The 27,330-nt window shown below is 51.2% G+C and overlaps 2 protein-coding genes and 3 non-coding genes across 8 annotated transcripts; 1 reads left to right on the forward strand and 4 right to left on the reverse strand.

The window, feature by feature from the left end:
* On the reverse strand, positions 1-7,751 carry rpl12 (ribosomal protein L12). Its single transcript, XM_069183145.1, has 7 exons — positions 7,595-7,751; positions 4,384-4,457; positions 3,140-3,238; positions 2,899-2,980; positions 1,785-1,871; positions 855-967; positions 1-72 (listed from the first exon to the last, which is right to left on the reverse strand). The coding sequence occupies exons 1-7, from the start codon at positions 7,629-7,631 to the stop codon at positions 67-69; spliced, it is 498 nt and encodes a 165-aa protein (XP_069039246.1). The 5' UTR covers positions 7,632-7,751; the 3' UTR covers positions 1-66.
* On the reverse strand, positions 1,242-1,369 carry LOC138225023 (small nucleolar RNA SNORA65). The gene has a single exon (XR_011183567.1). It is a non-coding gene; the product is annotated as a small nucleolar RNA SNORA65 (small nucleolar RNA).
* Positions 3,510-3,637, reverse strand: LOC138225024 (small nucleolar RNA SNORA65). The gene has a single exon (XR_011183568.1). It is a non-coding gene; the product is annotated as a small nucleolar RNA SNORA65 (small nucleolar RNA).
* On the reverse strand, positions 4,590-4,717 carry LOC138225022 (small nucleolar RNA SNORA65). Its single transcript, XR_011183566.1, has one exon. It is a non-coding gene; the product is annotated as a small nucleolar RNA SNORA65 (small nucleolar RNA).
* On the forward strand, positions 6,929-26,428 carry lrsam1 (leucine rich repeat and sterile alpha motif containing 1). Of its 4 annotated transcripts, none has more exons than XM_069183142.1 (25): positions 6,929-7,080; positions 9,321-9,497; positions 9,764-9,820; positions 10,722-10,766; positions 10,980-11,057; positions 12,009-12,077; positions 12,860-12,944; positions 13,123-13,244; positions 13,526-13,616; positions 13,743-13,867; positions 14,800-14,829; positions 15,487-15,609; positions 16,273-16,412; positions 16,950-16,994; positions 17,122-17,192; positions 17,511-17,610; positions 17,821-17,908; positions 18,974-19,048; positions 20,277-20,357; positions 21,933-22,028; positions 22,696-22,794; positions 22,883-23,014; positions 23,188-23,263; positions 24,185-24,339; positions 24,437-26,428. In XM_069183142.1, exons 2-25 carry the CDS (start codon positions 9,426-9,428, stop codon positions 24,557-24,559), a joined length of 2,178 nt encoding a protein of 725 aa, XP_069039243.1. In that variant the 5' UTR covers positions 6,929-7,080; positions 9,321-9,425; the 3' UTR covers positions 24,560-26,428. The 4 variants fall into 4 exon arrangements, with proteins under 4 accessions (XP_069039243.1, XP_069039242.1, XP_069039244.1 ...); XM_069183141.1 differs by lacking the exon at positions 6,929-7,080 and adding an exon at positions 7,833-7,962; XM_069183143.1 differs by lacking the exon at positions 6,929-7,080 and adding an exon at positions 7,833-7,962 and having other exon boundaries at positions 9,388-9,497.
* Positions 26,429-27,330: the final 902 nt, after the last annotated feature.

Raw genomic sequence — 27,330 nt, forward strand, 5'->3', positions numbered from 1 at the left:
TGACTTTTTTTCTTATAAATTTATTTTCATCTCATCTTCCTTCCCCTTGTTCTGAAGTGCATCATTTTACTCCTGCAAAAGAAGAACAACAGATCAACAGGGGATTCCATTTCCCAAAGGTCAGAAAATTGTGCAGTGTAGGATACAAAGCTTAAGAGTGGTATTGTGAATTATATACAGGGGGTGGACAATATAATAATGGAAACACCCAACAATGTATTAATATCAGGGACCTAGTAAGGAGTAAGGCCATCAGGACAGCTTCAATCCTTCTTAGAATGCTGTTAGCACGTCCTGAGCTGTGTGTAGTGGGATACTGCACCCTTCTTTGAGAAGAAACGCCTCCAGTTCTTTGAGAGATGAAGGAAGGGTCCGTCTACCACCATCGGCAATCTTCAACTTGCGACCACTGTTCCTCTGCACCGATGCGGTTTGTCCCATGTTTGGCATACGCGGCCATTCATTTTTTAGACCCGTTCTCCTTCGTCACATTAAACCATTTAGCCGTTTTTGCGACTGATGCTTCAGGCACTGGCTCTTTGAAACTCTGATAGTTGCCTCATGTTGCTTGGAAAGAGCTAAACGTCAGCCCCTTTACAGCTGACAGACACTGCTAATTGCCAATCAACCTAATATGACTCACCTTTGCAGCTGCATTTGTAATGGCGATTGAGTTACTTCAAAGTTCAACTCCTTTTTCATGTGGCGTTTCCACTATTTTGTCCACCCCCTGTATATTGTCCAAGCAGAATTCCACTTGGCGTATCAAGTTTATAGACGTGGAACAGTACACCTCCATAATAGGAAAACTGCTTCTGGGAGAAAAAGACCAGAACAGGGAAGTCGATACTTACTGCAGGGCATTCCACTTTGCCACTGTTGATGTCATCAATGACATCGTGGGGGGGCCGGCCATCGATGGTACAGCCCACAGACTGGGCGGTTCCCAGGATCTCCTTGATAGTCCCTGCAGGGCCAGAACAACAAGAGGCCATCAGAGAAGACATTCCACAGGTGACAGGAGGAGACCTGCTTCTCTCCTTGGTTAGCCGCAGGCTCACCCCACAACCTCCGCGCCCAGGCTCAGTTTGACGCCAAGTCCCACTGCGGTGCCGAGACACACCGACGCCCACGCGCTCCAGCGCCAGACCTCCGCTTATGGGGGTAGGCTTACGAGAGGCGCCATCAGATCCGTCTCGGGAAGACCGCAAGTGAACTCCCGCTAGCCCGCGCGCACGGATATTTGTCCCAGGCCTTTCGGCACAGAGCCGCCCACAGACCAGGCGCGGCCCTGCTTCCTAGAGCTGGGTCTCTCTCAGCCCCCACTGGAGCACGCCCCGTCACGGGCGCAGACGGGCGTAATGGCGGGAGGGCTGCTGGGACACGCCCATGACAAATCGCCAAATAACTTGAAACATGACGGCGATGAAACAGGAAGTAGGAAGCTTAGAATCAAGAACCACGCCCACCTTCTCGCTCTCCAAGCCCCATTCCACTGACCCGAAAGCCTGCAGCCGGCTTGTGATGATGCCCATCACGAACGCCCCTTGCGTTTTAACAGGGGAGCAGGCAGACTTGGCCTCGCCGAGCGCAAGAGGCGTCTGGCTTTCATCGCCTAGGAATTTGCTCTATAAACCGGCTGTCAGTCGGGAATCTTCCGGAGGGAGCTGTGCTTGCGTTTCCATCTTCCATTCTAACGGAGGAAATGCCCCCCCATCCCAGCACCCCCCACTGGCCATCCCGTGCTCGAGGGGCCAGGAGGAGGGCGGCCGGCCGGCTCTTACCGGAGAGCTCCCTGGCGATGGAGCGGGGTCTCATCTGGCGGGCGATGGCGACAATCTCGTCGAAGGTCACGCTGCCGCTGTGCTTGACTGGAGGAGGAGGACAGACAGCGGTCAGGGGAGCCTTACAGTACAGGACCCGACGACTCTCAGGAGTCCCGTTGCAAAGCAGGTGTAAAATCAGAAGGGGGCAGCCGTGCCCTTCGTGCACAACACAGGACACATTGACGTCAAACAGGGAGGCAACACGAGGCTCTTCCACGCGTTTGGTCAAAATCTGCTCGCGTGCAATTGCCAGGAGGCTTGCGTTTCAATCATGACGCCCTCCACGGCCACTCCAACACTAGCGCCACTGGGGGGTCACCGGCCTGCCGGCACAGACGGCGTCTTGCATCCTCGAGTCCCCCCCCCGCAGCATGCCAAACCACTGGTATGGACAGGCGTGGAGCTGGGAAGCTTTCTGGCAGGATTCCTGCCCTAGCAGTGCAAACCTAAGCTACCAGGACCCCTTGCCAATCTTCCCTGGTCAGCTGGGTCTGAAAAGGCAGCCCTACGGACAAACTGGCAGCCCCACTGGAGCTCAGCAGGTGTGAGCCTGGCCAGTACCTGGATGGGAGACCTCCTGGGAAAAACTAAGGCTGCTGCTGGAGGAGGTGTTAGTGGAGCCAGTAGGGGGTGCTCACCCTGCAGTCTGTGTGGGTCCTAACGCGCCAGTATAGTAAAGAGGACACTATACTGTAAAAAAGCGCCATCCTTCCGATGAGATAAATTGGGGGTCCTGACTCCCGGTGGTCATTACAAATCCCAGGGCGTTTCTCGAAGAGTAGGGGTGTTACCCCAGAGTCCTGGCCATATTTCCCACTGGCATTTACCAGTCATGGCCTCCTAAAAATCCCCATCTCTGAACTGGCTCCATCACTCTGCTCTCCTCCCCACTGAGAGCTGGTGTGTGGGGAGAGTACTGGCGCATCATCCAGGTGGGGCTGCACACTGGTGGCGGTAGTGGGATTCCCCATGACCTGTAAAGTGCTTTGAGTGGAGTGTCCAGAAAAGCGCTATACAAGTGTAAGCAATTAAAAGGCAAAGAAATGCCGTACAGAGCAGAAGGGCTACTCACTGTTCTTCACCTTCTTCCTGTCCCGGGGGGGCTCCTTAAGGGCTTTAATAATGAGGGCGGAGGCCGAGGGCACCACCTCAATCTGCACAGGGAGAACAGAGCAAGTGAGACAGCATACAAGTCCACAGCACAGCCAGTAGGGCAAAGACTACTGGAGGAGCCTTTAAACGCTGCTGAGTTATTGACTTCCTGAGCTCCCCAGTGAAAGACGCTATAAAGAGAGCATGATGGGATACCATACCTGTGCCTGCCTGTTCTGGATGGTCAGCTTGACCGTAATCCTCAGGCCCTTCCAGTCCCCGGTCGCCTTGGCGATGTCATCACCCACTTTCTTGGGGGACTACAGGGGGGGGAAAAAAAAAACATACCATGGAAAGTTTATCAAGACGGCAATCAAGTACCCCCACTTTCAGACAGAAAAGCCACATCACTAGTAAAAAAAAAGTCTGAAATTCACCAATAAAAATGCACCCCATGCAATGGGCATGCGAGATGATTAAAGACTAAAAACGACCAAGACAATCCACTCGCTGCGGATCTGAAATTGCACCCGTCTCAAGGTGCAGAACGAGTTCAATGGGTGCGAGTTAAAAGACTTCTGCGCGGAGACGTTTTGTCCCAGGCCTTTCGGCACAGAGCCGCCCACAGACCAGGCGCGGCCCTGCTTCCTAGAGCTGGGTGTCTCTCAGCCCCCACTGGAGCACGCCCCGTCACGGGCGCAGACGGGCGTAATGGCGGGAGGGCTGCTGGGACACGCCCACCTCCGGGAGAGGTCACGACAAGTCGCCAAATAAACATGGCGGCGATGAAACAGGAAGTAGGAAGCTTAGAATCAAGAACCACGATGAGGCTTTTTTGAAGACGGGTGGGAGAAAACCAGAACAAGTAACATTATGTGAAGTGACACTGCATAAAATAACGAAAGATAAAAGGTAATTGTTTAATGATTACTGTAAATCCAGCTTAATTCCAAAGAAAGGACATTCTTACGCCAAGAAAGGTTTTACATATGATTGTATATGAACATGTATATTTTATAAAGGTGCCGATTATGTATTATATAGGTAATATTTCTTTGGGAAGGGTGAAGGGGGATATCTTTTCCATGCGTGTATATTCCCTGTTTCCCAATTTATGAATTTGCTACATTACTCTGCTCTCCTCCCCACTGATATCTGATGTGTGGTGAGCGTTCTGGCGCACTATGGCTGCCGTCGCATCATCCAGATGGGGCTGCACACTGGTGGTGGTGAAGGGGATCCCCATTACTTGTAAAAGCGCTTTGAGTGGAGTGTCCAGAAAAGCGCTATATAAGTGTAAGCAATTATTATTATTATAACTCCATTGGTTATTATGTATATGATCATTAAGGAAAAATTAGTGCAAACAACTAAATCACTAAAAAAACAAAGATGGCACGCAAGATACAAGTGGCACTGAAACAGCTGAAGGTCTAAAAGAGTCGCTTGTTGTAGGGATACCTACCAGACCCAAGGGACCGATTTTGGGGGCCAGAGCAGAGGTGGCACCAACTTCTCCTCCTGTGCATCGCAGGAACACTGTGGAGAAGGCAAAGCAATACGAGGAACACTCAGTAACGGGAGTCACAGAACAGGAGCTACCCATCGCTGCTGCTCAAGCAAGACAGCGGCCCACCCTACTTCCACAAACCCAGCCGGAGGGCCTGGCTGGCGTGTTCCAGGCCTTTCGGCACAGAGCCGCCCACAGACCAGGCGCGGCCCTGCTTCCTAGAGCTGGGTCTCTCTCAGCCCCCACTGGAGCACGCCCCGTCACGGGCGCAGACGGGCGCAATGGCGGGAGGGCTGCTGGCACCCCCCTTTCCTAACGGGGATCTGGAGATCGAGCTTTCCACCTGCAGCTGGAGCAGGTCACCACAGAGGATGCCTTGCTTACCAGGTCATCTTTTGGATCTTCCAAGAACCATTGGCTGGGGTCCATCCACCCATAAGACCAAGAACCCCAAACCACATCGTATCCTGTAAGCAATCTAGAGCCTAATATCTCCCGAGGCTACAGCTCGTGGCAATTCATCAGCAGGAGCAGACTGATGGCACCGAACTGGCTCGCAGACAGCCAGTACACAGTCTTCAGCAATGCTGGTACCCGACAGGCCTGGCCACTTGGCAGCCTGGTCTTGTTAGATCCCAGCAGCTATGGCAGCTTTGAATTTCAAATCAAGAGCCCCACTAGGGTGGCCAGAGACAAGCGATGCTGTTCCCCAGCTGAGACATTAAACCAGGGCCTACCCTACGTGGGACACGAAAGACCTCATTAGGATACGTTGGTTGACCCTGATCTAAGGCAATCTAGGGCAGCAGCATGGAGCTGTGATTAAAGCTCAAGACTCCTAAGATGAAGGCTACAGGTTCAAATCCCAAGGGGGAGACAGCTGCATAAACAAGTACAAATTAAATCCTGCTGAAATGTCTCCTCTTACACACAAGGCGCTTTAGGATGCTTTAGGCCAGGCAATCAGCTGTAGTAACTACTCCAGCAGGACCACAGCAACCAGGGTAAACTGAGACAGCACTGTCTGGAGACCTGAATCCACAACACCAGCATTAGTCAATTTGAAGATTTATAAACTTGGATTTCCAGTCCTACAGTAGATGTTCTTTAAAATGCAACGCTTCCTTTTCCTTTTAAGTTCACCCGAGATTAAAGAGCTGGAAAGTTTACAGAACTATTCTCTGCTGCTCTGAGAGGGCATGCCTTGCATTCCAGTTTCAGATGTGGAAAGATGGGCATCTCATTCCAAGGGCTTATAGTTGTATCTATAAATGGATTAAGGGATTTGCTAAATCTGCCGAAGTGGAATTATGTCTGTACAGTCACCAATACCAGACTTCCCCACAATAACACTGAAAAACACAAAAAGTCAAACTAAAAATACACAGGCTTGAAATTCAGGAATAGCAATGGTTCCATATGGCGGGGGGGGTTTCAATGGGCAAATCATATCTGAATACTTTAGCAAGTCTTAGTACATTTACAACCCATGAAATAAAGAGCCTGTACACTTATGATAATTATGATATGGGGGCAGTGTAGTGGCTCTGTGGCTCAGGATCGGCGCCTGTGACTGGAAGGTTGCCGGTTCAAATCCCAAGGCCAGCAGAGGAATCCTACTCCGTTGGGCCCCTGAGCCAGGCCCTTCACCCCAGCTGCTCCAGAGATGCCATATAAATGGCTGACCCTGCACTCTGACCCCCAGCTTATCTCCCTGTCTGTCTCATGGAGAGCAAGTTGGAGTATGCAAAACGGACAAATTCCAAATACAAGAAATTGTATATGGCCAATGAAGTGTTCTCTCTCTAAACAAGCACAGGAATACTTTCCATTATTGATTGCAAGTCCAAAGACCCAGAAATCAAATACATCTTTCCTCATAACAGTGCAGTTTGGAGGGGGACATAGATTCAGCACCAGTGGACATAGACCAAAGGTTTACTATACGTGCACTCTGAGGATGTAAAAGCTCCAAGTGCAAACATGTGTAAGGTGGACAAATTCCCTTCTTCCACAAGTATCCAAGAAGGCTGCGATCACTAAGGCACAGACCCCATTACATTTGGGATGAGGGTCACGGGCATCAGCCAAGAATCACAGGCTGGCCCCAGATTTCCCGGTTCGACGCTTGTCCCGTCAAGGCAGAAAACCCAAGACTAAGTTTCAAAACTGGGGACCCCATGAACAGCATTTCTGCTTCAACTATTCAGCACACTGACTACAGAACTGGATTTTTTTTTTGAGTTTACCTGCCAACTGCCCCCACTCACCTAGACAACAGAGGTCCGTTAACAGGATGCAGTTGTGAAGATTTTTTTTTATAATGTTGCTTTCCTACTCCCAAAAGCCTCTAGAGCATTTGGAGTCTGTCAATGTGGAGCAATGACTCCAATGCAAAACTGCATCCGCAGTAGGTTAAAAAAAAAAACACCTGGTACTGTTCGATGCATCGATCTCCAGTCAGGCCACCTCGGCTTGGCCACGTTTCTAGAGCCCCTTAACCGAAATTGCGAGAACTTGAAAAAAATCAAAGCGAGGAGAGTCTTAAAGGGGCCCTTACAGTCGTCTAAAGATCATGAGCACAGACAGCTCATCAAGCAAGCGGCGCCGGCTACTCGAGAGCAGAGGCGTTTAGAAACAGGTAGCCTGGAGGTAAGACTACTATTAACGCCTTTCAAATTAATGTTTTTTTTCCGCCAACCACGCAGAAGACGAACAGCGGTTTTCAATGAAACGAGCTCACACGCAGGAAGAAAGTCTGCTTCCCCACCCCACGTGTTCGCCAGGCTGCGCTTGTTACCACGGTAATAAGAGTCCTGTCCAGCACAATTACACCAAATCACAATAACTAAACTGGATTCCAACTGAAACTGTCCCTTTTATGCATTTTTCATTTATTTCCCCGCGAGGGGAACACGTAAAAAAAAGTCACTGCAAGTTAGGCCTTAACCAGGGCCTACCAACTAGGACAGGCACACAATACAAACTCATACAAGATAGCTGCGTTATAGTAACAATACCACCCCTGGTTCGTATATTCTTTAAGTAGTCCCGGTTTATCCATGTTTTTAAAAATACGTTTGGGAAAGGGTGTACATACCGTGTTATTACAAACGTCTTTATTCAGAGTAGCCAAGGACCCATAGTTACCCTTTATATCACGTACCAATTTTAATTTCGTTGGGATCGAATTTGGGAGGCATAGTTGCTTGTTGAAGAGGAGGATCGGTTCAGTTCGGTGTTGGTGTCGGATGAACCCGGATTCGGGACGACCGAAAACTGTTGCACCTTCACCGTGGGAAAGCGAAAGAAAAGGGACCTGTGTGCGGCCACGGCCGGGTTTTATAGCCTAGGAAATCTCGCGAGATTACGGCGGCCATCGAGGTTGTGGCTGAAACAACCACTCCCTTTAGCGGCCATGATGGGTGTGGCTAAAGCATTGACCACACAGTAAACATGACGATCTTGTGATAGAGGTTCACATTTCTGTCGGCGAAGAGGTACGAGATAGAAAAAAACCCCCAGAACATTAAGGTAAAAAAAAATTAAACATACATCTGCGCTTGCATGACCTTTCTTTTAAATGGTAGTGTCCTTGTCAGGAAACCTCTTCTGTCATGGACTGATTTCTCCAGGATACTAGTGAGAGGAAGACGGGTGCTCGGATTTATTACATAGAAGGAGGCATCGAGGAAGTTAAATGCGGGTTTTTAATACTGTTGGAGATTAGATCGCCCTGTTTTGGAATAATGAACATGCATAGAAAGTCGCCGTAGTCGAATAAAATCCCCAAATGTTCGTACACTTCGTCGTCCTTATTAATCGGTAGATGTTGCAGTGAATTCGTCTTTCAAGACCAGATGAGCGAGGCTGTGGGTTTTATTTGAATGGCGGATTGCAGATTTCTGCGGCATTCAAGATGTGATTCACTGTATTGTTACCAGGGGGTACGTACAGTACCAAGTACAGATGGTGTGGTCTTCTGTATAGTTTAAGAAAGGTTGGTGTCGTCCTGGATTATAAACGACGGATTCCGTCCGTCATTGAACAGCACCGAAATTTTCTCTCAGAACAGTTAACAGTAAAAGGTAGCCGACCTCAGGAGCTAACGGTCCTGCGAGTTACTGGTTCTGATCTGATGCGAGTTACTGGTTCTGATCTGACCGGTTTGCTCACGGTCGGTGGGTGGTGGCGCCCAGTCAAAGCCGTGCACAAAACACCGCAGAGACCATTTCGTAAGAACAGATGTGTACATGCTTTGGAATTGTAATTGATTATTGGGAACCCGGCGCTGCATCGAATAAAATTTAACTCCCAGGTGCAAATTTGTTTAAGCAGGGGGCTTAGACTAAAGATGCAAAGGTTTTTCATTGCTTTAAATGAGCAGCTTTTATTGTCCCGTTGTATGAGCTGAAATCGTAGCGTCATTGCCAGTATGGACCATAATAAAAAAGGATCTGATAGTTAAAGGTTTATATTGACATGCATACATTTCCTAGCGGCTTTATCCAATACTGGGTTGAGTGGGAGCAGGAGCCTATCCCAGCATGCAGTGGACCCAAGGCAGGGTACACCCTGAACGGGACGCCAGTCCGTCGTGGGGCACACACACACCCACACCAGGCACCAGGGCCAATGAACCTACCAGGGTGGCTCTAGAGCGCGGCGGTTAACTAGGGCATCTGGAGGAAACCCATGCGAACACTGAGAGAACATGCAAGCTCCACACAGACAGCACCCCAGGAATTGAACCCAGGGCCCCAGCACTGTGGTGGCAGCAGAGGCACCACCTGTACCGTCCCTTATATGGATGTATCTAAAAAACAAAGTTGTCGGCAGTCGTGATTTGTCCTATGCAAGGCCTGATTGAGAATTTATTTTCTCTTTGCCAGTGTAACAAGATCTTTGTCTCCCCCTGCTGCCTGCTGCCTCCTCCCCCCCCAACTCCTTACTGCTCAGAGTACCCACCCTGAGAAAGAGCTGGGGGGACAGACAGCATGCCGCTCTTCTTCAGAAAGCGTAAGCCCAGCGAGGAGTCCAAGAAGAGGCTGGAGTATCAGCTGTGCCTGGTGAGACCGCCCGAGTCGGGCCCCCCGTCTTCGCACCCACACTGCATCACAGCTGGGGCGGGGCAGGATCTGATCCTGTGCGTGCGTGCGTGCGTGTTGCACAGACAATTAATGCAGGGCACTGATCACAAGAAACAAAAAATTGCATCCTAGCAGTGCTTTGCAGATATTAACACCATTATTTCCTATGCTGCAGAGAAATCTGAAAACTGAGCAGATTGCACCAGGGCCGTGTCTGTGTTTGACCTTTGTCTTTGCGTCTGCAGTCCAAGGAAGTTGGAGCAGACGATATCCTGGACATCTCGGCATGCGAGCTGACAGAGGTGAGACTGCCCGGAGACGCGCACGCGCTGGAGGAGAGTGGGGTGGGCGCTGTGCTTCTCTCACGCTGTGGGGGCATTAAGCGAGAGAGAGCTGGCTTCGCCATGAAAAACTAGCTTTGCGCAGACCTGGACTCCCTCGTATAGGAGGTGTCGTGGCAAAACAGGTGTAGATTATTAATAATAATGGCTTGCACTTAGATAGCGCTTTTCTGGACTCTCCACTCAGAGCGCTTTACAGGTCATGGGGATCCCCTCCACCACCACCAGTGTGCAGCCCCACCTGGAAGATGCGCCAGTCCGCTCCCCACACACCAGCTCTCACTGGGGAGGAGAGCAGAGTGATGAAGCCAGTTCAGAGAGGGGGGTTATTAGGAGGCCATGACTGATAAGGGCCAATGGGAGGTTTGGCCAGGAGTTACCCCGAACACCCCTACTCTTTTTCGAGAAACGCCCTGGGATTTTTAATGACCACAGAGAGTCAGGACCTCGGTTTTACGTCTCACCCGAAGGACGGCGCCTTTTTACAGTATAGTGTCCCCGTCACTATACTGGGGCATTAGGACCCACACAGACCGCGGGGTGAGCGCCCCCTGCTGGCCCCACTAACACCTCTTCCAGCAGCAGCCTTAGTTTTTCCCAGGAGGTCTCCCATCCAGGTACTGGCCAGGCTCACACCTGCTGAGCTCCAGTGGGGCTGCCAGCAGTGACTTACAGAGTGATATGGCTGCTGGCCAATTATTGCTGTTTCCAGAACTGTTTCTTTTTCTTTCTCCTTTGTTGGCTGCGTCTACATTAACATGGTGCAATTAAGATTGAACTCGGATATACCTCTGCATTGCGAAGTTACAGTACCTGGGGGAATAATGTATTTTCTTCTCTTTTTTTCTGGTCCACACACCAGGTTCCGGCCAGTGCCTTTTCCACATGCAAGGTTCTGCAGAAGAAGGTAGGACACACGAGTCTCTCTTTGTTGCCTGGGGAGGGAACAGGGGGTTGGGTTGTGCAGATGAGCTGTGGACTTGGCCCTTTCCAGATCTGGGAGGAGCCCCTCCTCCCTGGTGACCAGGGGGGTCAAAGGTCAAAGGTCAGCGTTGTCCAATCAGTCGAGTGGGACAGAGCATGCTCAGTGCATTTTTTTTGTTCCCCTGTTGTCTTTCAGGTGTTTATTCTTCATAGCAACCAGTTGAAATCCTTGGTGACTAAAGGCTGCAGCATCTCCTCCCTGGCCACCCTGAGGGTAGGTAATGGCTTCGGGCTGTTGAGGTACCCAAGAGCTGGAAAGAAAAAAGGAATAAAGGAATCACTGCACATGACTGGTTCATCTCCTTCTCCAACCTCTTCCTTTTATCTGGAATATGGAGTAGGCACTACATGCACCAGCCCCCAGAGAGTGTTAGAAAATAAGGAAATGTGTGCAAACTCCCGTTCTCTGTCCTCGATTAATCTTCAGCTGTGAATCAGCCGACATTTTGGGCCTGTCAGCCCTTGAACGGAGGACACGGATTTATGCAAATACACCTTATTCCTTCGCTGCCACTGCACTGCTTAAGATTCCCGTTGTGTCTTGGATCACAAATTTGAAGGCCCCTGCAAGTCCTGGGCTGCTGTGCTAATATGTCATAATAATAATAATAATAATAATAATAATAATAATTGCTTACACTTATATAGCGCTTTTCTGCACACTCCACTCAAAGCGCTTTAGAAGTAATGGGGATCCCCTCCACCACCACCAGTGTGCAGCCCCACTTGGATGATGCGCCAGAACGCTCCCCACACACCAACTCTCAGTGGGGAGGAGAGCAGAGGGATGGAGCCAGTTCAGAGATGGGGATTATTAGGAGGCCATGATTGGTAAAGGCCAGGGGGGAAATTTGGCCAGGATGCCGGGGTTACACCCCTACTCTTTTCGAGAAACGCCCTGGGATTTTTAATGACCACAGAAGGACGGTGCCTGTTTACAGTATAGTGTCCCCATCACTATACTGGGGCATTAGGACCCACATGGACCGCAAGGTGAGCGCCCTCACTAAAACCGTTGCCCTGCGAATCAGGAAGCTGACAGGCCAACCACATTCAGTCCAGCGGCTTCAAGCCCTTATTGCTCTGCCACCACTGTCTGTGCAAGGGGGAGGTCTGGCTCTTTGCTGCTGCGCTGTGACTCACCTGTCTGTTCTCTGGGTCCCAGGTGCTAGATCTGCACGAGAACAAGCTGACATCGCTTCCTGATGAGATCGGGCAGCTGAAGGCACTCCAGGTCAGTGGGCCCTGACGGAAATCAATACAACCGTCGGTACATGGCAGGAGACTAACTGGCGGTTTTTCCATTCCAACAGGAAAAAACGTTTGCTTAATGTTTGAACGGCCAACGTAGCCCTACCATCAATACAAGCCCTACAGTTTAGAGTGACCCACTTATGAGGGACTTAAGTCACAAAGAAATAAGCAGATACAAAGTCTGAGAACTGTTGAAGGGGAACTGCAAGGCTAGTTTTATATTTCGGGGTTAGGAAAAACCAGCACTGAGGAGTGCATTTCACACCACAATAACAGCAACTTGTAAAACCCCCCCAATTTATATCACAAAATAGATTCAATCTCCATGTCAGCGCAGCGCCATGTTCTGTGATTCAGAACCGAGGCAACATAACTTCTGGTGAGGCGACGCGGCCTTATTATTGGAAACAAGCAGGCTTGTGAATGAACTGTACCTCTTTTTATCCAGTAGACATATTGCTCTCGATTTCGATTGCCGGGAAATACTACTTAGTTGTTAACTCTGCCTGCAGATCACGTTGGAACATTTCTGCAGTGAAATGTCTGCTGCACAACCAATTTATTCGCTCGTTCATCAAAGTGCATTAGTCATTACAGTGACTAGTGAGCAGGAAGGGCCTCACCAAGGAGGTGAAGCGGCCCTATGACACTGTAAACAAGCAGGCAGTGCTGTAGGACTCATGTCCCGTGTTATTCATATGGGACCGGTAGTGGGAGTTCTGGGCACACGAGGTCAGGCTGTCCCCTGTGTCTACCCCTCAGGTGCTCAACTTGGAGAGGAACCACCTCCATGCACTCCCAGAATCCATTGGGGACCTGCTCCAGCTGCAGACGCTCAATGTGAAAGGTGAGGGTTCAGAGGTCAAAGTCTGCTTCCGCTCTGCAGCTGTTTCTCGAGTGACGGACCTGACCCGTTTGACGGTCCTTTATTTCCGGCTGTGCAAAAGCAAAAAATAGTCGCGCGTGTTACGGGCTCGGCCCGAGAGGTTTATGGCAGTCAGTGCAGGAGAGCTTTGTCGCCCCAGGGAACGCCCTGACTGAGCTACCGTCCACGGTGGGCTGGATGGGCAGCCTGCGCACCCTGGACATCAGCGAGAACAACGTGATAAGACTCCCCACTGCTCTGGCCAAAATCCGCACTTTGGAGGTGAGGAGGAGGAGGAGGAGGGATGGGAGGGGACAGGGAGAGGGAGGGGAAGGAAGGGGAGGGATGGGAGGGGAGGGGGAGAGATGGGAGGTAGGGGAAGGGAGGGGAGAGGGTGGAGGGTCGTGAAGTGACCACTGGGATTGGAACTTTTGGACTGGGATTGGATTGCCAGTTCAACAGCATCGCCTCTTTCCCCGAGCCGGAAAAGGCTGGGGGCGGGATTTGTTCCCTGCGAGCATTCATCGGTTAACGGGGGGGGGCGTTCCTCTCCTGTCCGGCAGTGTCTGACCCTGGACGCGGCGTCCATGACCTTCCCGCCCTCCGCCGTGTGCGCCGCCGGCACCGAGGCCACGCAGCGCTTCCTCTGCGCAGGTGAGAGCGAGGGGATGGGGGACGGGGAGGGTCCCCACCACGCCAGCCTGCCGTCTCCCAGTGTCCCCAGCAGGGGGCAGGCAGGGCTGTCTGACCTCATGGCCCCTGGCCTGTCTTCTTCTCCAGAGCTGGGGATGGAGTACTGCCCCCCGTCCCAGTACCTGCTGCCCGTGCTGGAGAGCGAGGGGGGGGTCCCGTCCGGTGACTGCGTGGATGGAGAGGTCACCCCACACGCCGACATTGCCTGGGAGGTATGGACACCCCCGCTGGCAGGAGTAGCAGGGTCAAACTGGGTGTCCTGTCTGGGCTTGAACAACCCTGCAGCTCCCCCGTTTCTCACTCCTTCCCCTGGGGGGAGTGGGGCCCTTCCTATATGAGACTCACTCTGGGATGAAAAGCCAGCAGCCAGGTCACCCTGTAACTCACCGCTGGCAGCCCCACTGGAGCTCAGCAGGTGTGAGCCTGGCCAGTACCTGGATGGGAGACCTCCTGGGAAAAACTGAGGTTGCTGCTGGAAGAGGTGTTAGTGGGGCCAGTAGGGGGCGCTCACCCTGTGGTCTGTGTGGGTCCTAAAGCCCCAGTATAGTGACGGGGACACTATACTGTAAACAGGCGCCTTGCTTCCGATGAGACATAAAACCGAGGTCCTGACTCTCTGTGGTCATTAAAAATTTCCCCCTGACCTTTACCAGTCATGGCCTCCTAATAACCCCCATCTCTGAACTGGCTCCATTACTCTGCTCTCCTCCCCACTGAGAGCTGGTGTGTGGGGAGAGGATTGGCGCACTATGGCTGCCGTCACATCATCCAAGTGGGGGCTGCACATTGGTGGTGGAGGGGAGTCCCCATGACCTGTAAAGCGCTTTGAGTGGGGTGTCCAGAAAAGTGCTATATAAGTGTAAGCAATTTTTATTATTATTACACATGTAAATGAGGAGCCCAGCCCTGGCAACACTGACAGGCAATCGCCAGGATGCCGAACAGAGCAGCTTGCAGTCAAGGTACTTAGAGAACCTGCAGGGGGCAGGAGTGCATCTCTAGACAGGACAGGCCCACAGCTGAAGTATTTTAAGGTCTGAGGAGCATCTCTGATTGGGGAGGGTTGGAAGATGAACAAGTACAATAGAGAACTCGGCTCGTCCATTGGTATAAACGCTGTTTCTTCTCCAACTTTCTTTTGCAGAATAAGTTCCAGGATTATGAGAAGAGAAAGGTAAGATTGCCCTTTTAGTTCCTTGTTCTTGTACAGTTTTCCTGCTGGCCTCCTCCATGTCCCGGATACAGATGAGAGGAGGACATCTCTAACCCTAGCGCTCTGTAGAGCTATAGCAAGCAATCTTCTTGGAACTTCCCCTCTGGAAAGGGACAATTTACAGCAGCTGATCCAGCGTGTCTTTGTCAGTTTGGGAGCTCCTGGCCCTTACCCTTGTGAGCTCAGGATCAGCATGCAGACTCCACACAGACGGGCCGCCAATCTCTCTCACTCTGCGTGTTCGTCAGTTAGTCAGTTCCCATGTGTATCTCAGTGGACAGGGGCATGAAGGTAAGGGGGTGTTAGTCTGTCACCCTCAGAGCCTTCTGCCCCCCCCGTCTAACCCTGTGTGTCAATCTCCTTCCCCTTTTCTCCAGTCCCAATTCTGTTTCGAATGTGCTCTCGTGGATGCACATTTCCGAAATCTATGTTGGACAAAAAGGGACGCATTCGAAAACTAGACGAATGGGAACTTAATTGGGACGTGACTTGCCAGCCTCTTCCGTTCCCCTTCCCCGTGAGCCTGGCGTGATCGCCGTGTCCGCGAGCTGCTTCCTCGGGGCAGCCCCCCCTCCCCCTGACCCTGCCCCGCCGTGTCTCTCTCTCTCTCTCTCTCAGGAGCGGAAGCAGATGGAGAAGCTGGAGTTCGAACGCCGACTGGAGGAGGAGCAGCGGGAACAGACCGAGCTGGTGCTGCAGAACAGCTCCCGCAAGGAGGACATGCTGCAGTCGGTCAGACAGGTGACGAGCAGCGGATGTCGGGGTCGGATCGGGCCTTATTTGCAAAACCACTGATGGTTATGATGCCCCCTGGAGCCATCTTGGTGAACTGGCCTATAACTCACTACTGGCAGCCCCACTGGAGCTCAGCAGGTGTGAGCCTGGCCAGTACCTGGATGGGAGACCTCCTGGGAAAAAACTAAGGCTGCTGCTGGAAGAGGTGTTAGTGGGGCCAGTAGGGGGCACTCGCCCTGCGGTTTGTGTGGTTCCTAATGCCCCAGTATAGTGATGGGGACACTATACTGTAAAAAGGCGCCATCCTTCAGATGAAACTTAAAACCGAGGTCCTGACTCTCTGTGGTCATTAAAAATCCCAGAAAATGACATTTCTCAAAAAGAGTAGGGGTGTTACCCCGGTGTCCTGGCCAAATTTCCCATTAGCCCTTACCGATCATGGCCTCCTAATAATCCCCCTCTCTGAACTGGCTCCATCACTCTGCTCTCCTCCCCACTGAGAGCTGGTGTGTGGGGAGCAGACTGGTGCATCATCCAGGTGGGGCTGCACACTGGTGGTGGTAGTGGGATTCCCCAGGACCTGTAAAGCGCTTTGAGTGGAGAGTGCAGAAAAGCGCTATATAAGTGTTAGGGATTATTATTATAATTATTATGAATCTGAACCCACAGGAGCAGCAGCGGCTGGAACAGGGGCTCTGGCACCAGCAGAAGGCTCTGGAAGTGGACCGGCAGCGCCTGCTGGCGCAGGTGAGACTGGCTGAGTCGAGCGTCACCGGGCGCATCACCAGGCTGCTGCTGGAGAACAAGAGGTGAGCGGCGCGGGGGGGCGGTGGTGGTGGTGGGTGGGGTGCGCTCGGCCCACGCTGCAGAGGAACGATGATGCTCTTCCACTCAAACTGGGGTCTCCATCCCTGGTGCTTGAGAGCCTCGTTTGGCCTGGTGTTAGATTAGGAGTCCCTAAAGGCCTGAGGAAATGAATGACAGCCGATGGCGGCCGACATGTTCCATTAAGCGATTTAGAGATCGTCTGGATCAAAACTCTGAATATCCTGCAGCTCTCGTGGATCAGTGCTCCCTTCATTGAAATATTGAGCTAGCCCTTAAGTAACCGACTCCTAAAGTCCACAGGAAATTAAACCCCGGCCGATTACAGGCAGCATGTTCGATTGGGCAGTTTAGAGAATATTACTGTTTTACAGTTGCTTAAATGAGTGTTCTTAATCAAGGCTGGGGTGCCCTGTGTGAACCTCCAGGACTAGGGTCCTGCAATTAAAGGTCAGCTTTTTGGTCTGGATATTGGAGACATGGCTCAATCCCCCGGACGCGTGCCACTTCCTGTGTTTCAGGCAGAGGAAGAGCGCGGAGTTTCTGCAGGCCCTGGAGGAAGACCGGTGAGTGATGGTCTCTCACTTCGCCGCTTCGGGTGGCGGCCAAGGAAGTGGATCAAAAATGACAGGAAGGGGTCGGCTGGTTACCTGCTCTGCTTGATTGACACCGGCTTTTCACCGGCTTTGGCAGGATGCGCGTGGAGCGCCTGATGGCCATCACGCAGGAAGAGGCGGAGTCTCTGCGCAGGAAGGAAGTGGCAGGTGAGAGGGGGGGGAGGGGGAATGCAGGAGCAGGATTCTGATATGGAATGTGGCGTGCTTGGTATTGGGACGGCGAAGCCACTTGACTTGAATTGAGCTGCTGCTCCCAGACGACCAGCGATCTCTCTCCTGCGCTTCACCAAGTCGATGTAACCTAAATCCCGCACGGATGATTCTGTTGGCATGATATCGTTCTTATCTCAAGCGTGGCCAGAGCAGAGTCCATACTCTGTGGATGCATGCGTGATGTGCACGTCCTTGGAAAATGATGAACGGAAAATGCAAGCCGCTGTCTCCTCCCCTTCCCCATCTGTCCAGCGGCCATGCAGAAGATGCTGTCGGAGAGCTGCTCCCTCAGGATGATCCAGGAAGTGTGCGAGGCTCGCCGGAGGACGCTGGTGTCCGAGACCTGCAGCAGGTGAGAAGGAAGGATTCGGGGAATGGGGGTTGGGCGAATTTCACAACGGATCCGTTGGAACCCTGGGATCGATCCGGGAGAGGCGAACCACAAGCGGGGACTGGAGTGCCCAGGGGCCCCGGGGGACGTGGATTGGGATAATTAAGAGCGCAGGAGCCCGCAGGAGGGGAGGTCTGTGACTCAGCGATTCCTTCCTCTCTTGCTCCGCAGCCTGGAGTCCCTGGACAGGAAGTTCGAACAGGTGCTGTCACTCCAGCAGCTGGACAAAAACAGAGCCATCAGCCACATCCTGCAGGAGGTAAGCTCCCCGTCCCTGCCAGCATCTAAACCAGGCCACTCACTCGCCCTGAGTGCTGAAGCTAGCACTCGCATGCCCTGCTATGTGGTGGGTTTAATGTCCCACAACATAGGATTCATAGAGATTACAGAACATATTCCATTTCAGCAGCTGTAGGGGCACCCCAACTGGCTGTCAACCCCCCTTGCTTCACGTGGGGTGATTGCTACCCTGCAAACTGCCTCCAAACCATCAACCAAGTGGGACTGCACACTGGTGGTGGTAGTGGGATTCCTCATTACCTGTAAAGCGCTTTGAGTGGAGTGCCCAGAAAATCACTATATAAGTTATCATGAATTATTATTATTGCTTTTGTTATGAAACCTGAAGGTTTAACAGTTTCCACAGAGGCATCATAGCTATAAAATTATATACCTTACCTATATACCTAAAGGCAACATAACTGAAGGTAGGTGAAAGAGTGCATATTTGGTCATCTTCCAGACTCTCTGACCTCTGTTCTCAAATGATATCATACCCAAGAATGCTTGCTCCTGCTGTCTGTCTGGGTCACAGTGCTTCTTAATTCTTTCTCTTGTAAGTCACGGATTCGTACCTCGCAGCCCAAATTTACACCCGTTTGTTGTACGTGTTCCCCCTGGGTCTGGGAAACAGCTGCTACAGGTACTGAAGACGTGCGAACGTTAATATGGGATGACCGCCTTTCTGTTTGTGTGCAAACTTTCCAACTAACTGGTCTGCTCTGTCTCCCAAGATGAGCTCAAAGCATACCACACCTCTCCGATGACTCTTCGATGGCAGCTGTAGTTTAGCTACGCCAGTACACAAATGCTGCACATCTAAATCCAAAGGAAAACCTGTCCCTGTGTTTATATACGCTGGTTGCTAAGTTAGGACAGGTGTTGTCACAGTAAGCACTTCCAACTCCTCCGAGAGGAAAAGGAGAGAACCTGCTTTTTCCAGCCAGGACAGCCAACGCAGGACACACAGGTCACCCGCCTGTTGATCTCGCAGGGGCAGGCCGTTTCCGTGCTGTGAAAATGCGCTCTTTGTCTCCCCTCGCAGGAGGAGATGCAGAAGGCAGCGTTTGAGACACTGCAGCTTCAGAAGGACAGCATGCACTGCTTCCTGCGGAATCAGGTGGGCGTGGTCACACACCGGCTCCCAATCGCACGCGAGGTGCAGGTGGAGTTTTGCTACCCTCCTCCCACAATACACCTTACCCCCCAATAGGAGCGAAGGGGTGGGGTCAAAGAGCATTCCCATATGCGTCTCCAACAGTATTTAACGTCACATGCAAGATAGTCTTGAGCGACGGGAATCAACATTTGACATGAAAAAGACGGCGTTCCTTTTTAGCAGTACGGATTTGGCCAACCCTGTGTCTAATTAGAAACGTTCTACATCAATGTACTCTATATTTACATTTGGCATCCTAGATGTTCAATTTTCAGTATCCCCTACTCCAGTCTTCTACATTCAATCTGTGAGCATAACAGTCACTGTAATCACAATCTTTACAGTTGAGTTCTGGGGGCTGTGTGTAACTAACAGCAGCCCATAAGCACATTTACACTGTTAGGAAGGGTGAAAGTCTCACCTATATGGTGGATTTTGGAAGCTGTCGGATGTTGGATGGGGCTGTGACTTGAGCGTACCGAAACTCATGAACCATGCTCATCCTCGGTCTTCTGCTAAGAGCGGCATCCTGACGAGTCTCTCGCCTCCAGCCATCATTCACTGACGTTTTCGGTTTCGTTGTTGAGTGTCCCCGCTTTGTGAACCGACACATTTTTTTTTGCATTCCATCCGCTCCCCAGTCAGCCAATCCCCCCTGTCCCTTTCTTCCGATGAGCTTCCTCTGTGGCCAGGAAGAGATATCCCGGGTGCTGTGTACTGTAGAAACTGTAGACACAGGGTCTTGATTGTGCATTTCCCCTGGGGCCAATGTTCCCCTGCTGGTCACAGTGCAGCGTAACACTGTGAAACGTTGCCCCCTGTTGGCCATGATGTGTTACTGCAAGAAAAACACCAACCCTGTTCTTAGGTGTGCAGTTCCTGTTCAATACATAATCAATTAATCGGATTCTAAACGAGGATGCATACAATAAAATAGTTTATATTGTTGTATTTGGTTTGTAGCTTTAAGTTTTCACAGTAGTTAGGGGCTTGCTTTTTATATAGATCACAGAACAATTGTGCTTTAGATTTAAAAAACAAAACAAAACCAGAATTTAATGGCTAAAAGAAAGAAAAATACCTTTTTTTCTGGTATTTAACTGAGTGAAACTGATATTAAAAATCTGCTGTGACAGCACACCCCAATGTCAGTGCTTACAGTTCACACACTGTATTTTCATGTTTCTAGATTAGGTTAATAGAAGCTGAGTTAATGCAGTTGACAAAGCTGGAGGTTAAGAGGCGAGATCTGGACACTGAGAATATGCAGGTACGTTCTTGACCAATAACAGAAATTGTTGCCGGGCAGAGGACTAGGGGCAGAAGTAGTGCGCATGACTGACAGCTAAGAGCACGAATCAGAAGACTAGAGCTTTTCCGCAGTTCTGCCCAGGCAGCACATGCTACTTCCTGTACCCAGAGTGCTCCGTGTTCTCTGGGATCGGCGAGAAGCAGGAGTAGTGCCAGGAGGAATTGTCAGTTCTGGCCTAGGGAATTCAGGGAATGGGAGCTGGACTCACAAAGGCCAAGGCATGTATTCCCATCTAGAACTGTCATTGCTTGTTTAATTTTGACTTCTGAACATGAAACAGTTGCCACGTGTTCTGACTCATGACTTTTAGTTACTTTTTAACAACGACTTTGATGTAAAGAAGCCTTTCAGAGTTAAGAGCACTGGCTGTAAAATATGAAAAAGACAGTGTAAAAGTAATGGATGGGTATTCCTAGAGATACCCGTCCTAGGTTTATACACCTGGCCCAGGTATGACAGAAGAGGACATTAGAGAGCATCTTGTTTACTTCTGATGTCATATTTTTCAGATTATTGCAGGATTGTCCATTTTTAATTTTTTGAACATTTACTCCTTTCTTCTCTCCACTCTCTATTTCTATATTGTTAATATGCTCCGCTTCTGTGACATCACTCTATCCCTTGTTCCTCCTCTGTGACATCACTCTATCCCTTGTTCCTCCTCTGTGACATCACTCTCTCCCTTGTTCCTCCTCTCTGACATCACTCTCCCCCTTGTTCCTCCTCTGTGACATCACTCTCTCCCTTGTTCCTCCTCTCACTGTGCCTCACCCTCCCCAATGAAACACGCCACGTTCAGCCCATCTTTCCGGGTCACCTCAGCCCCTTGGAGCAACACAGCACAGAAGAATATTAATTACGATACCAATACCTGTGTGTGTCCTGGCTCCTGTTTCAGTAGTCTTGCATGTGTACGAGTACAGCATGCTGTGTGTGTTTTCCCAATCACCTGTGCACTGAACAATGAACAGAATGTTAGCAGCAACAGAAATACAGTCAGTTGTCAGTAAGTTACACTGGAGAAATCCTCACGCCCCTTTTGATCTTGCAGAAGAGAGCTCAGGCAGTAAATAACAAGCGTGCCCTTACCTTTCTAGCAGTGAACCATAACTGTAAGAGTTGATCATCTCTGCAGAGTGATACCTGACTAGGACACAAGAGAACACACTCCCCCAGTGTAACACTGTCCCCTGAACCCAAAGACAGACTTGCCCCGTTTGATCTATCCCTCTTGTTCAGTACGGACACACCCCTTTCTCACTCTCTAGCTCTGTCTGTATCTGTGTGCGTTTGTGGGATCATGGGAGTATGGAATGGATTGTGGGAGTCAGGAACAAGCTGCCTAGCCATGTGGTTGAAGCTGGGACCCTGGCTTTCTCCAAGAAACAGCTGGATGTGATCCTGGGATCATATAGCTACTAACCTTACCAAAACAGGCCCTGCGGCCTCCTCATGTTGTAGACTCTTGTGTCCTAATGTTTTCATTGGCCCATGTGGGCCCCGCCTGTGACCTGTCTGTCTCTATGTGCACAGGAGGTGCTGAGTGAACAGCGCAGTGCGCTCAGTGATCTCCTGCAGCAGCTGCTCAAGCAGAGGGACCAGCGTGAGACCGAACTGCGGCAGCTTCTGGTGAGCGAGGAGGGGGCGGGGTCTCGTGGCTCAGGGGGTGGGGTCAGTGGCGGGGGGGGAGGAGTCTGGGCTGTGGACAAGCAGGGCTGAGCTACAGAGGGGGAGGAGCCAGTGCTTACGGGAGGCGGGATCAGTAAGGTTTTGTTTTTGTTTTCCCCCCTCTGGAATCAGCAGGTATGTTTCTTTCAAAGCCCAGTTTTGGCGTTGCTAGCGCAGGTTCCCCTTTCAGCTCGAGGGGGGCAATGAGAACAGCAGATACACGGTGTCAAGCTGTACACCCTGCACGCTTTGCAGTGCCTTGCGGGGAACATCAGTGTGCATTGCAGAAGCAGTGTCTCTGCTTCTGCTGCTCGCCCTCTCACAAAAATCTGGAAAGTTGCAGGGGTCACTGATGCAAGGGAATCTTTAAAAACTTTAGCTGGTGCAGCTCCAGTGGTACTAGGCAATTAGTGTGTCACCGCAAGGGGAATGTCAGGATCTGGCAGGCAGTACTAAGACTGCAGGGCACAACCTGAAAGGGGGGGGGGGGGGGCTGTTTGGGGTCCAAGAGGAGCTAGAGCAGGCCTTCAAGGAAAGAGTGGGCAACTGGACCATGCATGGACACAACGCGGCAGGGAGTGGCGCCGGCTATAACGTCTTCCTAATCCCATCCCCCCCCGTGTCCCAGGTGGAGATGGAGCTGAAGAGCGAAGCCACGCAGGAGAATTACTGGCTCATCCAGTACCAGAGACTCCTGGATGCCAAACCGCTGTCTCTCCGCATGCAGGCAAGGCCCACCTCTTCCTCCCTTTCTCCCCCGCGCCCCCCCCCTCTCCCTCCCCTCTCTAACTCCTGCTCCTCCCTCTCTCCCGAAGGAGGCCGGGGTGGAGCAGGATCTGGTGGACCTGCTCTGCAAGCTCTCCGCCCAGCAGTACCTGCCCTTGCTGGCCCACCACCGCGTGACCGCGGAGACGCTGCGCCACATGACCCCCGCGGACCTGCAGAAGGTGCGGATCCGCTTGAGGGGCGGCGCGTGGGCATGTCGCACCCGAATGGGTGCAGGAAACACGGCTCGTACCAGGGCGAGCGTGGGGCTGAGTGAATTGCGTCTGGCGAGGAGCTGTGTCAGTGTGTGGTATTGAGAGTGCTCCCGTCACCTGCTCTCTCTCCCTGTGTGCAGATGGGCATCAGTGAAATGGGGATACAGAAGGCACTGCTGAACTGGGCTAAGGATCAGGCAGGAACGCCCACTGCAGGTACTGTAGGACTGACCCCCCTCCTCTGTGCAGAGTTCTTAAAGCAACGTGGGGCTTAAAGGGGAACTACAGCCCCTATTCCCCCACACTGGTGATCAGATCTCAGCAACCAAACAAATGGACAGTATTGCACAATTTGACAACATTTCCCAATCAAGTGGAACCTTGTGAAAGTGCTGGATAGCCACCCTGTTGTTGCAGGCAGAGGGCGAACCCCCTGTTCATGCCACGCCCTTCCTGCTCGCTAGTTGCTGTAAGCAAACAAGAATCCAGATCTCCCAACAACGCGAATTCTTATGAGTGTATTTTAGTTGTCTGGCACGTTGCTCTTTTGAATGGGAAAAAGCATGTTTACAGTGCAATAGGGCTGCTTTAGCATCGTCATCAGCAGTTTTGTTGCCTCGTTCTGAAGCGCCGACGATAATCAATTAGGCAATATTGCAGCTGCACTTACATGCAAACTTTGCCTCTTTTGTTAGTTTCATTGTGGTTTGAAATGTACTTCATCTTTGCCGTTTCATTATAACCCCGAAATGTGAAAAATAGCGTTGCTGTTCCCCTTCAAGGAAAGAGTTTGCATTGAGGAGTGCATTTCACACCACAATAAAAGTAAAATGGGCACAGGAACTTGTCGAATTTACATCACAAAAAAAAGATGAAATTTCCAGGTCTGCACAGCACCATATTCCGTGACTCGAGAACGAGGAGACCAAACTTCTAGTGAGGTAACATAGCCATATGATACTGTAGTTCATGTGGGGAGTTGCGTCAGCCGAGCTAATAATAATAATAATAATAATAATAATAATAATAAGCCGAGCCATGTGATCGCTCTACAGCTGCGAAAACGTGACACATCTTGGTCTTTAACCAAATCTGCAACGTGAAGATCAGAGTTTTGTTCTTGCTCTCTCCTTACAGGCCCATACAAAGATGCACAAAAGGAAGAGGTAGCAGAGCCCTCAGTGCCCAGTTCCCCAGAGGTCCCCAGCCCCCCGCCGTCCCCAGAAATATTGGTTCCTAGTGCTCCCAGTCTGGATGGGAGCTCGGAGTGCGTGGTGTGTATGGAGAAGGAGGTAAGGCTCTTGGGAGGAATCGCGGGAGAGATTCCGTCTCCAGGTGGGTGGATACAGTCTGGGCTGACGTGTGTTTCCCTCTCTCTCTCCCTCTCAGTCGCAGACCATCTTCCTGCCCTGTGGTCACGTCTGCTGCTGCCAGGCATGCAGCGACGTTCTGCTCTCCTGCCCGCTGTGCCGCGGCGAGATCGCCCAGCGCGTCCGCATCTACCGCGGCTAGGGGGAGGGGGGGGCTGCGCCACCCTCCACGCCCGCCTGGAGCTCTGCCCCCGCCCTCTCCCTCGCTGTGCACGTTTCACGCTTCGTGTGTCGCCCGACCCAAGCACTTGTACGTCCAGGGGTGGGAGGGGCCAGGAAGCAGGAAGTAGTGGAAGCAGTGCTGGTGCAGTAGGGCCGGTTTTCTCCTCGCCCCCTGGACTCCTCCCAGTGAGGCTCCTCTGCGTCTTCCAGCGAGCTCTTTCCCACCTGGCCTTTAACACAGGGGTGTCAAACCCACCTCCTGGAGGGCCTAGAGTCCAGATAGTGCATCTTCCAACCTGAGTGGTCAATTAAACTTATTGTCTTACACTTCGGGGGTGAGCACCGCTGCCTGACAGCACTGGGACCTCAAGTAGAGGTCTGCACAGGCACAAAATCGAATCCCGTACGCGAGACCTTGAGACCCGACCGAGCCCGACTGGTACTGCCAAATTTGGAACCCGATCACTCCCCGAGCGAATGGACACACATGCGCGCATGGAGAGGGATTCTCACAGACGCGGTTTTACGGTGCTTTGCTCGGCTGCGTTGCGCCGGAGCTGATGAGACAGAAAAACGCCGTTGCCGCCGGGCCCCGACTCATGGGGCATTTCGAGAAGTTCTCCCCTTGCGAGTTTTCGTTTCATTTCATCCACTGCGAACGGCGAGCTAGGTAGGCTCTGTGACACACAAGAGAGCGAGCGCGCAAGACGAGTTACAGATTTCTTCGAATAAAAAATACACGTAAAACAATAATTCGTTATTCGAAAACAAAGCCGAACCCGGCCCCGAAGCCCGAAGTTGTACATGAAAAACCGACCCAAAACCCCAATACTTTGTCAGGCCCAGTCAGGCTCGGGTCAGGTAGCAGAGCTCTAACCCCAAGTTCAGTTCCGGATGTGGCAGGGGGTGCTGTCCGTGTAGAGCTCGCATGTTCTCCCTGTGTTCATGTTCTCCCTGGTTTCCTACCACAGGCCAAAGATACGCTGGTAGGGGAACTGGCTCCTGGGAAAAGCTGGCCCTGGCGGGAGTGCGTGTGTGTGTGTGTTTGTGTCTGTGTGGCCTCTGATGGACTGGGGTCCCATCCAGGGCGTCCCCCATTTTCTGTCCACTGCTCGCCGGGATAGGCTCTGGCTCCCCCCAACGACCCCAAGACGGATGAAGTGTCTAGAAAATCGACCATCTTAGACCCCTACAGGACGTTACTAAAGATCATTTACAGACGATGACTCAAAACGTTCAGAGCCAGGTTATAAGTAGGACACTACTACCGTTAATTTACCTGACCCGCTGTCAGACCAAGAGCTCAGGTTGGGGAAAAAAAACCAAACACGAGAGACTCCAGGACCAGAATCCAATACTCCTGTTTTTAAGGTGCACCATGGAATTGCAGATGGAATGTTTCCAAATCCTGGCCTGACGCACATGATGTGCAGGAGGAGGTACAGTAGCCTTTCAGCAAAGTGCCCTTATTTATCGCCATTTTTTGCCTTGAATCCTGCATGGTTTCTGTTACTACACATGTACATGTACTGTATAAAATCCCAGCATAAGGCACTGTCATTGTGATGTTAAATTAAAGATGCAAGTGACGTTGATGGCATCAGCCCAGAACGCTTTGTCGAACAGTTGTGCTTTTAAGTCACACACCCCCTTGGGTGTTGGCGTAGTTGAAACTCAAAGGGATTTTCAATGCAAAGGTGTCCTGCTGTAACTTTCCCTTTACCACATAAGACAAAATGCTGCGAGGCTGTAGGGGCAGAATGTGAATTGTTTCAAGCCGAATTTTGACGCCTCATGTGATTGTATTTGTCATGCCTGTTCTTCTATATAAATAATGATATGACTACTATGCTTGGTGTCCACAGTTCTTGCCAGATTCCCAGAAACAATTTAAAATCCATCCTCTCTTGCGACACAACTACAGTATTTCAACACGCCCACTGTTACAAAACCTGGGACGGCCAGTCTTTTTTTAATAGAAGCCAAGAATTTCAAAGGCTGTGCCCTGTGCGTAATATCAGTAACCCACGTGATGATGGTCTTGCTGGCAGTCTTGGTGTGTTGTGTAATTAGCAGTTGGTATCTGCAGGGCGAGAGGTTTTATAGGCTTCTGTAAGATGCGGCCATGCTTGCAGTTTGGAAATCGCTGGTCTAACTGAATGGCACGCGAGTTCATGAAATGATCCCAATGAAAGATCAAAAAAGCAGGAACTTTTGTCTGACTTCATTCTACCTTCATACCTCCCGAAGCCCATTTCTGGGCACCGATTTCGTCCTAACCCTAACCGGAGGGCTGGGGGGCAGGTGAAAGATGGTTGGAAATCCGGCCAAGAACAAAAAGGAGCAGACTAGACCCACAGAGTCACTTTGTCACGCTCCTATGTATTTATTTGTGTTTATTTTAGATTTATTTTGTATTACAGTACAGATTTTAATTTTTCGTCTATTCTGATGTCTGTTTTTTTTTTGCTCGTCTTGGGCTGGACTGCTGTGACACATCAGTTTCCCTTCGGGATCAATAAAGTCCAGAGGGGGATATCGGACACCCCCCGAAACGGAGCTCATTTCAAACTGGGTTGAGCTGATGCTGCCGTTCGTATCGTCAGAGAGTTGAGTACCTCTCGGGTATGTGAATCCTCCGTCTTGAAAGACGCCGCTTCCCCTGCGGGGGGACGTAGCCGTCCCCCCGGCGTCTCGAATCTGAAGATCCGGGCTGGTGGAGAAGCGAGATAAATCGGGGCTGCCCCTCAC

Source organism: Lepisosteus oculatus, chromosome 24 (genome assembly GCF_040954835.1).
Source record: "Lepisosteus oculatus isolate fLepOcu1 chromosome 24, fLepOcu1.hap2, whole genome shotgun sequence".
In the NCBI taxonomy this organism is placed as follows: Eukaryota; Metazoa; Chordata; class Actinopteri; order Semionotiformes; family Lepisosteidae; genus Lepisosteus; species Lepisosteus oculatus.